At 35.9% G+C, this 16,877-nt stretch overlaps 1 protein-coding gene across 1 annotated transcript; it reads left to right on the forward strand.

Moving 5' to 3' along the window:
* The first annotated feature begins 14,029 nt into the window (after positions 1-14,029).
* LOC131069936 (ethylene-responsive transcription factor 1A-like) lies at positions 14,030-14,518 on the forward strand. The gene has a single exon (XM_058005483.1). The coding sequence runs from the start codon at positions 14,030-14,032 to the stop codon at positions 14,516-14,518; it is 489 nt and encodes a 162-aa protein (XP_057861466.1).
* The last annotated feature ends 2,359 nt before the right edge of the window (positions 14,519-16,877 follow it).

A 16,877-nucleotide genomic window follows, 5' to 3' on the forward strand; every position in this document is an offset into this window, starting at 1 on the left:
ACCAAATTATACATTTTAAAGCAAATTATCCTCCAACATTTGTACAAGAAAAAGGGGCGGCGGCATCATGGACACGCCAGTAGACGAGGAAAAGAGGATGTTGAATGCGATTGGTCAGTATTTGCTTGGGGAAGAATACATGACGAATGCCCCTTCGACTGCCGCTGCGGAGGAAGAACAAACTTCTGAGGAAAGCGAGGCAAGCATGGCTGTAGAGGGAGCTGAAAATAAGAATAAAGAGGGAGAGAAACATTAAAGGGGAGTGAGGTTCGTTAAGGCTCGCGGTAAATATGCTGCAAAAATTTGAAACCCAGACAAGAAGGGTTCCAGACTTCGGCTTGGCAGCTATGAAACAGCCGAAGCGGCCGCAGCCGCATATGACCATAAGGCTTTTGAAATCCGCGGTTCAAGGGCTACCCTAAATTTCCCTCTAAATGTTGAGTCCGGACAGTATGTGGATCCCATTTCTCAACCCTCTTCTTCACACACTCCATCAAACATACCGAAGAAAAGGAAGACACAAGGGAAAGATGAGGTCAATCACCCAAAGAATTAGGTTCAGGTTAATCCATAATTCTAGCACATTATAGCTCCTCCTCTCACCCTTCTTGACAGCTACAGTCGAAATACTAGTTTAGAAATTGTTTCATGAATTAACTACTTCCTTAAACATGAATGTAACCTCCTCTTCTCTGTGATCATCTTCTTAGTTCTTTTGAACGTTCTTCGAAAGAGGCTAGAAGAGGGACACCTAGCAATTTAAGATTTTTAAAATTAAATATACTTGCCCTTAGTGAACTGGAAATAATAATGCTATCTAATGTAAAAATTCACAAGATATTCTCAGGAACGCAGCGCAATTTCTGCGCGTCCAACATATTCTCCCCTTCTCTCGTAATTTTGGAGAACTTTCCACATTCTCTTAATGTTATCCATAAATGCGTTATTACCTCTCTTTTTTCGTTTATTTTGATCGAGCACTTCTCACTTGTACCCTGTTTTCATGAAGCAAACGATATACCATTTGCATTTCCCCTGTTCTGTTCCAGGCTCTGAACATTGACCTCAATTTCATCCCTCCGTATGGTGTTCCCTGCCACTGCACTGTTAGAATAGATCAATTAAATATCCACACAATCTGCTTGAGCCTTCCCACGCCGTTCAAGCTGCTCTGTTTCACTTACCCATTATAAATGTCTATGCTACAGTTTCACTACCATTTATGATGTTTTTGTCTTAAATTCATAGTGATAAAACTGATTTCTCAGCGCTCCATATTTGTTGTTTTGTTTCTCTGTTTCTCCTTTTCTTTTTAAGTACCACGTATCTCCTTTCTCAATTCCTCTGATCTTTTCTGGTGTCCCCCTGTTTTTATGATTCCACTGTTATGTCCACATTATTTTTCTCATCCTTGAGAGTTTGAACAATGGCTATGCCTTGAGTTGCCTCTGCAAACTTTATCATCGAGTCTTGTATTCTTTGTATCCAGTCTTGTATCCTGCTACTCACATATACATAGGTCACATAATTTAATGACAATTCATAATAATGTTCTATACTGTTTCTGCGTTAGATTGAACATAAAAATCTTGGAGCATAAGTCATGACATAATCTAATTCTGTTCCTTTTGAATGAATTTGCACTTGTCCGTTAATCAATTTTTACCTTCATAACCGCGACCCGTCCACTGCAGCTTGCTTCTTGTTTCTTTCTACGAGAGCCCTCCGATGAGCGATCTCCTGCAAATTCAAGAGCCAGTAGTATGTTATTGTAGCGGGAAAAGCTCATAACATTATAATTAACCTCTACAGGAAGTCCACTGACATATAGTGGAGCCCTCGGGATCGTCTTCATACGGTGGACCGCTAAAACGCTTGTTGGACATGACACCACATGGTAGAATTCCAAGCCTTTGCTTGGTGAACACGGCCGCACGTTTTCTTGTTCGTATATTTGCACATGATTGTGGCAGCCAGAGGATAATCTCCAGCGATGCCAGAATCTAAAGAAGCAGAGCGTTGTCATCAAAGATTTGGCCGTGTGGCCCAAGGACAGGCCGAGGTTGTGAAACAGATCACCATCAACATACGCGTTGTTCCGTGCACTTTCTTCCATCGCAGTTTGCCCCCCAGCCAACCGGAAAAGAGTTTTCCGACCTAAAGAATCTACAGCAGGTCTATACAATACTTGATATGTTAGAATATTATGGCTTTTGATTAGGTGATTATATGGAAACTCATGAATGTCTATGTATCGAGAAGTACTTGTCTATATTTTATACCTATATCCATAAGTAAGAATGCAGTTGATAATCATTTAGAGATCATTGCTGAATGAGAACAAATAGTTATTTTATAGTTTTATTACCACTTCCACATTCTCTCTTCTCTTGATTAAACTAAAAATCTCTATCCTAATGAAGGAATGCATCACTAGCATAAAAAAATACCTTATACCTTCAATAGTCAATATACCTTAAAATAAGATGCTAGAGTGTTTTGTAACTTAAACCTTGGTAAAAATTAATGTGCATGTAAAAAATAAACTACCACAAAAACCATGTAGTCTAGTAGACAATGTAGAAAGGGAAATGGCATAAAAAACTATGTCCTAGGTAGGTGCACAATAATGGGTTCATATTTTTGTCAAAATGTAGAAGTATTTTTCCTGAAAATAAAATCATTCATAGTTGGAGTAAAATTTTGAAGTATTTGCACATGGAATATCATGGTGTAGAAATAATAAGTGTAAATTTTTCTTTATACATATTTAAAATTTGTTTTAATATCGAGTGTAAAAAGTAGCTTTTCAGCAATTATATATTATGGGAAAATGTGTATGTGTATGACCATCATGAATTTTAATGTATTTTAATGATTCATTTCATGTTCATGAAAAATGTATATAATGTTGAACTTTTATGAGTAAATTATTTTATTATCATCCTTAATTTATGGTTCTTTAGACCCCTTGTGTATGACCAACACAATTTGAGATAAACTAATTGTAAAATATGTTTTTCTATCATGTAGAGTATGTTTTATATTAATATAAGTTGGGGAAGGGCCCACAATCCTTATAGAGAAAACTAAAAATCCATCAAAACCAAAATCTTTAAGAGTAAAATAGCAAGAAACACAATGCAAACAACAAAACTTTAGCTATTAATAGTACAGGGCTAGGTTGGAAGGATTTCCCCCAAGAAGTATCTAAAAAAGAAACCCTAGTATGCTAGCCTCTATAATGCAATGAAAATAGAACTAAAATCTAACCACTATAAAAAAATTAAGAATGAGTTAGGGATTTTGTCAAAGACCATTTCTCTTTGGCAACCCAATTCTTAGATTTCTTATGTTCACTCCACCTTTTCTCTTACATCAATCGCATCACTAGAAGGTTGAGAAATTCCTTGCCATGGAGTTTGTGAGAGAGATTCCAAAAGGCTACCATGTGCCAGCTTACAAATTTGGGGACAAGGTTTCTTAGGATGAGAATGCAAAGATTGGGGCGATAGATGAAAATAACCCTAAGACATAAGTCGATGCTTCCTACATATTCAAATTACAAGGTGTGGCTTTCTTCTCCTTTCTTTTGCATACTCATGTCATAGGGTTGTTATGGTTTTTTGTTTTTGATAAAGATAAATGGGTTTTACATGGACGTGAAACCAAAATTTTTACAACAACCGGCCATCAGTCAAACAAACATGAACCAACATCAAAACAGGGGAGCAACCTCGAGAAGTCACGAAAACAAAGGAAACACAGACAAACAAGACAAAACAAAAGAAAAAACTCTCAATTAAGAGAGAGCACTAGATCCTTGTTCTTTTGGATGGAAATCTTGTTGTTTTCCTCCAGCTCCTCCATAAAGAATTTGGAGGTACCCTTGTTGTTGCCCCTGCTTCTAGTTCTAGAGCTAGGACTAGTGGTTTTGTTGTCTCCAGTAGCCATGTCTTCCCCTCCAAGATCTTTCACTGGTTCGCTGTGGTAGGATCTGTAATCAGCAACCATGGCATTAATCTTTTCAAGCCCCTCTATACTATTGTTCATGGCTTATTTGCTTATGTCAAGAGGTTCTTGAGATTTTTCTTAATCTCTGCCATAGACTGCTCCACCTTTTCAATCCTTTGTTCGTGATCGCATTTCATCACCTCAACATCCTGCGAGAGCTTTTGGGTCATAATCATGAGTTTCTCAGGTCTGCTGGGCTCACGGGAAGTAGTGAAGATATCAATAATCTCTTTAACCCCCACTTTGAGGGTATCAATTTCACACTCAACCCACTTCCAGTAGCTCTCTTGGCTTCTAGCAGCTTCCATAACCAGATTCATCAAGTTACCAGTCCTCTGTATCCCACTATTCTCTTTGTTGGCCATGGTTCCCTATTTTTCTTTCAGGACATTGATAGGGATGTCCAATTTAATTCCCTGATCTGTAATCTTTGGACTATGGTCCTTAGCCACCAACTTTTTATTTTTAGAGAGGGGCTTGGCCTTAGAGATCAGTTTGCTGGTGGTTTTGTATTTGCTAGCCACCCATCTAGGAGGATTCTTGCTGCTGAACGTCCGAGGGGTGAGCATCATCTCCCCTTCATCTGCAGGTTTATAATCAAGGTCATCAAGAGGAACCCCACTTTCTTCAAAGTCCATTTCCGAGTTAGAGACATCCTGGTTTTTAGTCTAATGGCCAGTCTCCGATAGAGGGGGCACAATTTCAAGGGTTTTAGTGTACTCCATGATGAGCACAATAAGTCCCTCATGGAGAATAGGGTTGTTAGGATTGTCCAAATGTTTTTGCAGACTATTTTCAAGAGAAGAGGCCAGATAGAAAGGAATAGAAATGATTTTACCATGTCTAAAGTAATTTAAAATGGTAAAATGATAGGAAAATATGCTAGCATATCTGCCATCGAGCGTAATATACCTCATGATGAACTCGGCCATGTCAGCCTAGGGAACCATAAGATCTTTTCTGTTGTAGCCGCCATCTGCCATCTTGGTAACTCTAGAGAGCTCCTTGTCTTTGTCAAAAAAACTCATCAAGTCCTCCTCCCCAATTTTCCTATCCCTATAAAATCTTATGTCAGTCTTCGCCAGACCAGTGACCGTTACCACCAAGGTTTCATCAATCTGATAACTGGTGCCATAAGCCCTAAGACTCCCTTTTTTCCACCTACTGACAAAAGTCTCTGTGAGCAGAGGAGAAGGGCCATGAAGTCGATCCAAGTAGGGGATGATTCCTACATCAATGACTTCATGCCACACATCTTTGTTTTTCTTTTATTTCTCGCAAGTAGAGGGCTCTTGCCTATTTTTGTCCCCAGCTCTTATGCTCTTGGTTGCCGAATAGCAAAAAATGGGCCACACCAGAGAAGAAACCAACTAGTTGCAAGAAATGGGCCACACTAGAAAAGTCTCCAAACAGTACCAAAAAAAGGGCCACACAATAAGACAAAAAATCTAGTCACTGGGGAAGTTTCTAGATCTTCGGTTAGGAAAAACCAAAAAGAGTTGTTTCCCCATCAACTCAGTCAAGTCATGATGAGAAATCATTGATTAAGGCAGTAATCATCACGGGCCAACTTGCACAGATTTTTGGGGAAAGCATACTTGCTACTCCACCATTTGGTTGCCACATATCCCACTGTGAGATTGGCCAATAGATCCGCCACCTTGTTGCCTTCAGAGAGTTTTCTAGTGGTGAATTTTCACCAATTGGTGAATTTCGCATTATTTTTTTGAAGAAATGGCGAATAGTTTGGTGCAACATAGTGGTCAAATTTCCAAAAATTTTGGGGTTAATGATACACTATATCCTGGCTTCACCATTGACCATACACCATTTGACATGCATGCCCGTAATATTCATCTGGAATCACTCGAACGTGGGTATTAGATCACCTTTGTTATTCGCCAGAAATAGTAAAACAACCATGTACCCAGGACCTAATTCGCCAACGGTAAATTAAATGTTCATTGCATGCATCAGCCAAATTCACCAATATCAATTAAAACATTATAAGCATTCGAGGACCCATTTTGCCCCGCTTAAATCAAGATGCATTTTGAAACGCCTGTGCAATTCACCAAAAATGCAATCATGGATTGATATAAATACACTCTTTCTTACAATTTGTTCGTGTCTAATTAGTAAATTTGGGAGCTCTCGATTTGAATTCCACAATTTGAGTTGGAATGTCGAAGTTCATTGTAGGGCGGAGGACCAGAGTTACGTCAAACAATGATATTGAGGTCAGTGGAAGATGAGAGAGTTTTTCAGTTCATTAGGGCTTTTGAAATCAAAGATCAGAAACAAATTAGACAAAAAATTGGAAACTTACTTGAGGTTGTTTGTAGCTCAGTATAATGTTAGAGATTTTCCATATGATATAGCACTAGCAATCTGGAATTCCATGCATGAAAGACTAGGGTTGTGCAACACTTTAAAAGCTGGTGGTGCTACTGCTAGTGCTAGTGCTAGTACAAATGATAGATCGCAGACTCAGAGTTAGCATGAAGACGAAGAAATTTTTGAATACCTGACTCTGAATGAAGATGAACCTTTTAGTACTAGTCAGTTTCTTGACCTTAAGTCCATTTGGGATATAGAAGCCTCAGACTTAGTTACTAAAGTGAATTAGCAGTCAGTTTATAGGTATTTATAATTATACTATAGTTCTTGAGTCATATTACAATTTCAATTTGCAATACTATAGTTGTCATTGATGATTGTTGATATTGTATTCCTTCAATTTGTCAATGAAAATGGATACTTATTTCATATTTTTAATTGTGAATTTAAATTATTAGTAAACAATTAGAATTTATTTTCTGAATTATTAGTAAACAATTGAATTATTCGTAAATTGGTTCCACATTATGTTGAACATGAAATGCAACAATTTATGTCACAAGATCCATAAAATTATTCATATTGCATAACTGTTAGAACCTTTCTACTGTTCTACATAAATGCTTAGCATGATGTTCATGGCGATTAGGGTTTTGTATTTGTTTTTTGTCTTAGCTGGCTAGTAAACCAAAGTTGTCGTGCATTGAAAATCTAAGTTGTCCTCTCTTTATTTGTCCATGTCAAGGTCAAGTGTGGTCAAATGATTGGTCAGACAATGAGACATGTTTAATTTTTCATCTCTAACTTTGGGTTTAAATCGCGAGGTCTCTAGTTTTTTGGGTGTTAGCATTTTATGTTACCGAGCTGGAGATTGTTAATGAAATTGCTTTGGTTGTGAGGTCTCGAATTGGTTTGATGCCATGCATTATAGCCACAAGAGTTAGCAAGTATATCATTAATGGTTTGTGTGCCACTGCTTGCACCTGTTTATGAAGGTAACTAACATAAAACATCGATTTTTGTTGGCACTCGCTGGGTCATTGCGGTCAAGAGATAAATAGTTTTGAGATTTTATGGTTATTGCTAGTTCACAAGTCCTTTATCATGAAGTCCATTTAAGTCATGAGCTTGCGAGTACTAGGAGATTTTAGTTGTCGCTACCTCGCAAGATGTTTTGCACTTGACCATTTTATGTTGCGAGGTTGCGACTGGGTGTGATTTTATGTTATCACAAGGTTGCGAGGTGTTCGCGGTTAAGTCATTTTAATTTGCGATCATGCGATGTGGTTGGTATCACAGCTTAGTTGGTTTCGTCACTTGCTCGCAAGTTTTGAAGTTGTTTAGCATTTTATGTTGCGATCTAGTGACAGGTAAGTTTTGGTCTAATTTTGTGGCCATCGCATGCTCATGGTTTGTAAGTCTTAAGTCAAAAAATGTTGCGAGCATGCGATGTCAGTTAAGTGTCTTGTTGTCGTGGGATCGCAAGGGTCTAAGTCAAGTTAAGTTTCGAGTTGTGAGCTTACGATGAAATAAGTTGTTTTGTTAGATTTGCAGTGGTTGCCAGCTCGTAGGTAAAGAAAGAATATTACAAATGTTGTTGCAAGGTTCCGACTGAAGGGCTTGACAAAGATCAACGGTTGTCGCTCACTCATGAGATTCTTTGAGGATTCTTAAAAGGGGTTGTGAGCTTGCGATTAAGAGGATTTGGTAGCATTGTCGCTAACTCGCTAGTTACTTTCCAAATTGTTATAACTGGTTGCGAGTGTGTGATTAAAGATGGGGATTGACAAGTGGACTTGTTTGTCGGGTTCTGTAAAAGTATAGAATGGAAATCGCCAATCAAATAGAAGGGCATGAATTCAAATTTTGCTCGAGTACTTCAGCCATTTTGTCAGATTTCGTGGGTCCCATGACTTCTGCCATTTTTTGGGCACGTCACCATACTCGTGTCACTTTTCGGGACTATTTTTTAAGTCTGTTTAATCACTTTAAACTTCCGCCTGAAAAACAACTTTATAGACTTAATTATATTTATTGAAATTTAAAAATTTCAATTCCGGGTGAAGTTCTCACAAATGTGTTCAATTCCCACATTCGGGCTAAAATCCACCCTAAGTCGTTGATCTTTTCTCATCCAACAGATGATGGTACATGTTGTCAGATATAGTGGGTCCCATGACTTTTGCCTTTTTTTGGGCACGTCACCAATGACCATACTCGTGTCACTTTTTGAGTCTGTTTAATCATTTTAAACTTCTGCCCAAAAAAGAGCTTTATAGACTTAATTATATTTAATTAAATTTAAAACATTCAATTTTGGGCTCGCTCGTGAGGTAAGATGTCTGAAGACATGATCAAGTCGCGAGCTAGCGACAAGTTGGTTTGGGTATACATCGCAAGGTCTCTAGCTTTTTGGGTGTTCACATTTTATGTTAGCAAGCTGGAGATTGTTAATGAAATTGCTTTGGTCGCAAGGTCTTGAGTTGGTCTGATGTCATACATTATAGCCGCGAGAGTTAGCGAGTAACTCATTTCACACAGTTGTCACTAGCTCTCATGTTTGTTTAATGTTAGCATTTTTAGGTCGCGAGCTAGTGACTAGACAGTTTGTGGTTAAGTTTTATGGTTATCGCTAGCTCACAAAGTTAAATGTCTGAAGACCTGATCAAGCCGCGAGCTTGTGAGTGAAGTTCTAGCGGTTAAGAGATAAACAATTTTATGTTGGTGAGTATGCGACAAGGGTTAAAGTTACCACTATCTCCAAGTTGCTGCGGTGATGAGGACTTAACATTTTGTGGTTGAGAATTGGCGAGTGGTGGTTCAGTTTCCCTTAGTCGCTAGATCTTGAGGTTATGAGGGCTTAGCATTTTCATCTTGCAAGTTGGAGATAGAGTCGTAAGGGCTTGTCACTAGGTCGAGAGATTTTCTAATGGGCAGTCTTTCATGCAAAGAGTTGATGATTGTGTGCCATGTGTTTTAATGACTTGACATGGACTGTTGAGGTGCCAATATATTTTTTTACATTTTGGAAAAAGGTTGAAATTGCCAATATTTTTTTTTAATGGTATGAAAATATCTTGAAATCGCCAATATATTTTTTTATGGTTTGAAAATAGATTGAAATCGCCAATGCAAATATTTTTTCTGTTTTTAAAATCATTACAATTCACCCATGCAAATATTTTTTTGGTTTTAAAACATTACAATTCGCCTAGATTTTTCACAAACTTTGAGCGATCATGAATGATTCGCCAATGGGAATTATTATTTTTTCTCTATAAACTGCAAAATTTCGCCAATAAAATTAAAATTTTCCTCTACAATTATATACCTTTTGCTAGGTTTTTACACCTTGTCCGAGGGGGCAGTTTCTTAAAGTTTTCTCTGGTTGCTTTCTCGGTATACGTGTGAGATTTTGAAATCTGCCAGTTCATTAATTATATTTCAGTAATCCTTGATCAGGTTAGCTGTCATCCAACTAGGATCCATGCATCCACTCAGACAATTGACAGTGTTTAGCGAGTCAAACTCTAACCAGACTTTAGTAAATCCTTCTCTTTTATCCATGCATAACTCAATGTGGGCAGCGCTGGTTTCCCAATAGTGGTTGGACTGGGTGCCCAGAGGGAGTGCCACCATAGAAACTAGCACACCAGAATGATTCCTAGCCACTCCCCCGCACCCGGCCGGCCCAGGATTTCCTTTAGCCACCCCATCCACATTAATTTTAATCCAACCCATAGGGGGGGATTCTTATGGTTTTTCGTTATTTTATATATGCCCTCTATATTTTATTTGGGTTTGTTACTTCATGAGCTACTCATATAAATTTTTTCTTTTGGAGTTGTTAATTCTTGAATTGTTCATATATTCCCTTAGTTCTAGTGGTCTTAAGTATACTTTATATTAGCTATGCTCTCTAAAGTTATTTCAATGCAGTTTTTGGCTTGTGTATAAGTTTATGTTGGATGTCAAAGAGGTTGATCATTGTACTCTATATCTAGTTAAAACTCTACATATTGAGTGATTCTCTCTGTGATAGCTCCTTCGTTTCTTCATATATTGTATTTCTTATAGTTATACTTTAATATAAATATATATGTGTTCACGCTTTGCCTTAAAAAAATATATCTATTGACTAAGTTGAATCCCCTTTTAACAAGATTATATGTAGTCATAATTTATTGTGACTTTCTGTCTAAATTGGTTATACATAATTTTTTAAAAATGAAATTCAATATTAATTAGAATATAAATAAATAAATATACATCATTTTAATTTTATGAGCCTGTTTACTTAATGTTACTATAAAAATATGTTTAATAGTAAAGAATTATATATTAATAAATAAATATCCATTTCTTTTTAAAACATGCACTTGTTTTAAAATGTGTACTTACTCTTTCTACAACATACCCATTTTAAAAAAATAAAACGAGTTCCTATTCCATAGAGGTAGGATTTTGGGCTCAAGCATTCATTCCAAAGTATTTACAAATTTATACAAAATGTGGACCTATTTATGTTGACATTTTCTTTAACCATGAGACTTATACAAAAATTACACATAATTTCTTGTACACACACCTCCATAAAATCATTTGCATACAGATATTATGACTAATATTTGTATAAAGGATGAAAAATAATAAGTAGTGTGATGATAATGTTTGAAATAATAACAGATGCCTCATTAGTTCTTGATATTTAACTAATAAAATAAGAACATTCTTCCCAAGTTTTGCTCTAGACTTTGTATGTATGACATCATCATTGTATGTCTATTATGTGCTAACCTTCAGCTTCTTAACACTTCTATTGATCTAGACTTCCTTAGTTAGAATAGAGAATTAAATGGCTAGTGTTTGTCCACCTCATCCCATTAGCTCTTTAGTATACATATCTCCATCTAGTTAAAATAATTCATCTTAGCTAGTCTATCCATCTTTTGCTTATTTGTACTAAGAGATAGTGACTTCCATTAGAGATATGAATTTGTGGTTAGTTAGTTATTATTCCAAAGTTTCTATTATTTCAAATTTTATATTAGTAATAATTTTCCTATAGAAATCCAAGATCTACAGGCCAATGAATAGTACAAAATCAAGAGATAACAAAATAGACAAGAACAAACTATATTCTCATTAGGATTGAAATGCCCAACTAAGTACAATTTACATGAGCTTGCTTATAAAGCAAGGCTTTAGGGAAAAAGGAGCACAAAGTCATGACGTGACCCAATGAGATACAAGGATAGGTACGGGTAGGTAGGACAAACAATAGATAATTCCACTAAAGGTAGATAACAAGATAACACCACCAAAGGTGGAAATTCTCCTACAACCATATTCCTTAGATATGTAATTCCCTAAGTGCTTCATATGCAAACTACTATGAAATGCATTATCGTAAGTCAACCTAAGTAAAGTGTAATTACATGAGACATAAATTAGATCAACAATTACAAATTTTATATTATTTCTCACTAACATATATGTATATTGTATTTCTATCTCCAACAAAGTAATTTATGTTGTAATTTCTTGTGGATTTCATTAATTAATAATGCTTCCCTCATCCTAACAAATGGTAGCATAAGTAACTTATGTTTTCCTTTACTCATGCTAGTTAATACTATATTACAATATGAAAAAAGATATTTCAACATGTGCTAATCACATAGAATAAATAATTTAAACCCACTAAAGCTTCAATATGAACTAATGGTGCCAAAAATAATATTGAAATAATTTTCTTTGTCTAAGACCACTTTGTGCATTGGACAAGTCATTGTTTTCATCACAAATAAATGACCTAAGAAAACTCTAAATAGGTCTCCCTTGATTAAGTTTGCATGTAATTGATCCCTTTTCATCTTTCATCTCCTTGTTGGTTGTTGGATGTTATCAATACGATAGAAAGTTCTTTATTTAGTAGTGTTCTAGTCATTGTATTATCCTATAATGTTGTAATATTTTACCAAACTACTAGGTGTTTTATGACCATTCAATATCTAATTCAAATGTCTTATCCTACATAAATTTGTTGCATTGCTCTTCAAGCTCTTTCATCCCTCGATTCCCCTTTTGTTCACCGTTTAGGAAATCTTCATGTGGATTTGAAATTACTCCCTTTCCCCCTTGTCCACAACCATATTGATTTCTCAATTTTCTTATACTACTCCTAGTTTCACCATTTCACTTTTTTATGTGATGCCATTGTACATTTGAACTACCCTTTCTTTCCCACAAAGCTATAATTTCCCTTCTCCTCCCCTTTTTGAAAATTTCTAAAGTAGGTCTATTCTCTTCCCCTATTAAACTAAAATCATAAAAAACTCCATAGTCCATATTAATTATTATCCAAAATATCCCTTAACCTATCACTTCACAATCTTCCTCCATTTAGTCCAACATGTGTTTCTTTATTTTTAATTTCCATCGTAATGTGGAATTTAAGAGGAATTTTAGAAGTCATCCAAACATATACTTCTATTGTCATGACTTTTTTTTTGCAACTTGAAGGCTAGAAATCATACTCATAGATTATCAATATAAGAAAGTACAAAGTTTAAATTTCAAAATAAAGTACAAGAATATAAGTCCAGTCTAGTGGAATGAAGTAGAAACAATTGAAATTGAGTTACTCTAGAATTGAAGTGATGGAATGAAGATGACATATTCATGATTTAAGATTAGAGTAAGCTAATATTAAAAGGAAGGTAAAGTGAATACCAAATCTATATATATTTACAATATCCATACAAACCAAAAACAAATTAGAAAGAATAAAATACAAGATATAAACATTATCATGTAAATATATAATATTTCAAATTTATTAAATAACTAATGATATAAATATATCATACACAAACTAATGAATTATAAGTACACTAATAGCATAGGGGATTGAAAGTGTTATTACATAGAATCTATTTTTTCTAAAAGACAAGGATATGAACAAATATAAAATAAAAATATTATATGATAATATTACAATAATAATTTAGTAAATATTTATTTCTTTTGTATAAATTTAATAAAAAGAATAATAATATGATAATAATTTAGTCACAAAAGATTTTTTACTTTCGTAAAAATTTAATAAAAAATATAATAATATAATCATTTATAAATAATTATTATTTTAGATTAATCATAGTATAATATTAAAATCATTTTATTTTAATTACAATATAATTATATAGTAATTTTTAAGTGGAATAGTTAAAGAAAATGATACATATCCACATCATTTACATGGTAATTATATAGTAATTTTTCAAAATATAGATATGAATTGTGTTCTTTAAATAGACTGACTCGTATTGACTATAAATTTAATAATATCACTATATGATTCTATGCATGGTTCATGATCACTATATAATAATATTTGTTATAAGGAGAGTCCTATAACGCAACAGTCTCTACTTACCCAACCCATGATTGGCCGCCCTTTCCAACCCTTGAAGCGCAGTTTTCCCTAAATACCCTTTGGTAGAAATGAATGGTGAACCTGAGTAATCAGGAATGTTAAACGAAATTGCGAGGGGAATCTATTATATGTATATCTAAATGCCAAGAAATGGAAAGTATAACACACAAATTTATACATTTCAAAGCAAAAGTTTCTTCCCTATTTGTACAAGAAAAGAGGGCGGCGGCGATCATGGGCACGCCAACAGATGAGGAAAAGAGAATGTTGAATGCGATTGGTCAGTTTCTGCTGGGGGAAGAATACATGACGACTGCCCCTGCGGAGGAACAACAATCTTCTGAAGAAAGCGGGACAGACTTTGCTTCGGAGGGAACTGGAAATAAAAAGAAAGGAGGAGAGAAACATTACAGGGGAGTGAGGTTCCTTAAGGCTCGCGGTAAATATGTTGCAGAAATTCGAAACCCAGAGAAGAAAGGTTCCAGACTTTGGCTTGGTAGCTATGACAAAGCCGAAGCAGCCGCCGTGGCATATGACCGTAAGGCTTTCGAAATCCGCAGTTCAAGGGCTACCCTGAATTTCCCTTTAAACGTTGAGTCTGGACAGTATGTGGATCCATTTTCTCAATCCTCTTCTTCGCACATTCTATCTAACATACCGAAGAAGAGGAAGACACAAGGGAAAGATGAAGGTCAATCATCCAAAGAATTAGGTTCAGATTAATCCATAATTGTAGCGCATCTCCTCCTCTCACAATGCTTAACAGCTACAGTCGAAATACTAGTTTAGAAATTGTTTCAAGAATTAACAACTACTTACTTAAACATCAATGTAATCCTCTTCTCTGTGATGGTCTCCTTAGTTCTTTGGAGCGCTTTTAAAAGGAAGCTAGATGAGGGGCCTAGATGAGGGACACCTAGGAATTTAAGATTTTTTATGTTAAATATACTTGCCCTTAATGAACTTCAAATAATGATGCTATCTAATGTAAAAATTCACAAGATATTCTTAGGAATGCAGAGCAAATTCTGCGCGTCCAAGATATTCTCCGTTCTCTCGTAATTTTGGAGATCCTTCTGCATTCTCTTATTGTTATCCATGAATGCATTTATTACCTCTCTTTTTCTGTTTATTTCGCTAGAGCAGTTCCAACCTGTACCCTGTTTTCATGAAGCAAACGATAGACCTTTTGCATTTCCCCTGTTCTCAGGCTCTGTTCTAGGCTTTCAACATTGACGTCAACTTCATCCGTCGGAATGGTGTTCCCTGCCACTAAACTGTTGGAATAGATAAATTAATCCACACAATCGGCTTCAGCCGCCCCACGCCGTTCACGCTGCTCTCTTCCACCAATTCATTATAAATGTCTATGCTACAATATAACTAGCAAGTATGGTGTAGTTGCCTATAAATTCAAATTTAATGTCATAAAACAGATTTCTCAGCGCTCTAAATTTGGTCTGTTTTGTAGCTCCTTTCCGTTTTTAGCAATTTCTCTGTTCTTTTCTGGTACCCACCTTTTTTATGATTCCACTGTCATCTGAACATTATTTTTCTCATCCTTGAGAATTTGAACAGCGGCTATGCCTGGAGTCGCCTCTCCAAATTTTATCATGGATTCTTGTATTCCTTGTATCCAATCTTCTAGCCTGGCTACTGACATATAAATAGGCGACATAATATAAAGGCAATTCATAACAATGTTCTATACTGTTTCTGTATTAGATTGAACAAAAAAATCTTAGAGCATAATTCATGACATAATTTAATTCTGTTCCTATAGATTTTACCATTTTTTCTTCCAGGTCTCTCACCTTTTCTGAATGTATTTGCACTTGTGCGTTAATCAATTTTTACCTTCATAACCCTAACCCGTCCACCACAGCTTGCTTCTTGTTTCTTTCTACTAGTGCCGTCAAATGAGCGGTCTTCCGCATTTTCAGGCGTCAGTAGTATGTCATTGTCCCGGAAACAGTTCCAAACATTATAATTAACCTCTACGCGAAGTCCGCTGACATATAGTGGAGCCCTTGGGACCGTCTTCATACTCTGGAGCGTTAAAATGCTTCTTGAACCTGAACCGAGGATGTGGAACAGATCACCATCAACATAGGCGTCGTTCCGTGCACTTTCTTCCATCCCAGTTTGTCCCCCAGCCAGCCGAAGAAGAGTTGTCCGGCCTCGAGATTCTACAACAGGTCTGTACCTGAAGCATATGATTAAAGCACTTATAAGTACAGAAGCAAACAAAATAAATAACTGAGATAACCAAAATACGGGACCAGCAGATTGCTTGTTCTAGGCAATAACATTCACCGGACTCAAAAAAGAACTGATAATTCATTGATTTCAACGAGGGCAAGAAACTCTGTATTTTATTTCTAAACTGTAATTCTGATACACAACAGTTTTATTGTTGCTTGAATCAAAAATACATTTAGCTTGGTTAAAAATAGATTTCGTAGCTAATAAAAAGGAATAGTTCATAGCATAAAATGAGCATCTAATACGCATTATTTTCTGTTGGCAACTGATGCTTCGATGAATTTCAAGGAACATGCAGTTCCACCACAACCTCCAGTTTGATTAACCATCGCCGACATGCTGCAGTTCGTGGCTCAGTTATATAGTGATTTAAGATAGGATTTAGTTTGCGTTGATTTTAGATCTGCGAATTACAAAATACAATGCATGTAATGCATGAAACAAATAAGTGCAGTATAAGTGCAGCTTTAATCTTTTCTTTAGGATCGTAATCTCTATATAGAAATGTCATATCCTGAGTTGTATTCATATAGAAAGACCTCTGTATCGAGGCAGTATGTAATGAATCCATCATGAATAAAGACTTTTGTGTGTTTAATACAATCTCTGTTTCTTTGCTGTAACAGTGCTCCGTTTCCTCTGTTTTCTTTGGTTCTGTTTTTCTTTATTCTTGTGTGTTTCAGATTCTACATATTGGTATCAGAGCAGAGCAGAAGATCCAGGGATTGTTGAAGTTTCGAGTAAAATCTATGTAAGTTTTCCGCTGCCCAAGAGTGTACAAATTGTGAAATAGAGATCGCAGATCATAGCTTTTGGA

The sequence above is a fragment of the Cryptomeria japonica genome, chromosome 6 (genome assembly GCF_030272615.1).
Source record: "Cryptomeria japonica chromosome 6, Sugi_1.0, whole genome shotgun sequence".
Taxonomy (NCBI): Eukaryota; Viridiplantae; Streptophyta; class Pinopsida; order Cupressales; family Cupressaceae; genus Cryptomeria; species Cryptomeria japonica.

What these genes read in the sequence shown, in the direction of transcription:
- LOC131069936 (XM_058005483.1), top strand. Translation starts at nt 14,030, where the DNA reads ATGGGCACGCCAACAGATGAGGAAAAGAGAATGTTGAATGCGATTGGT.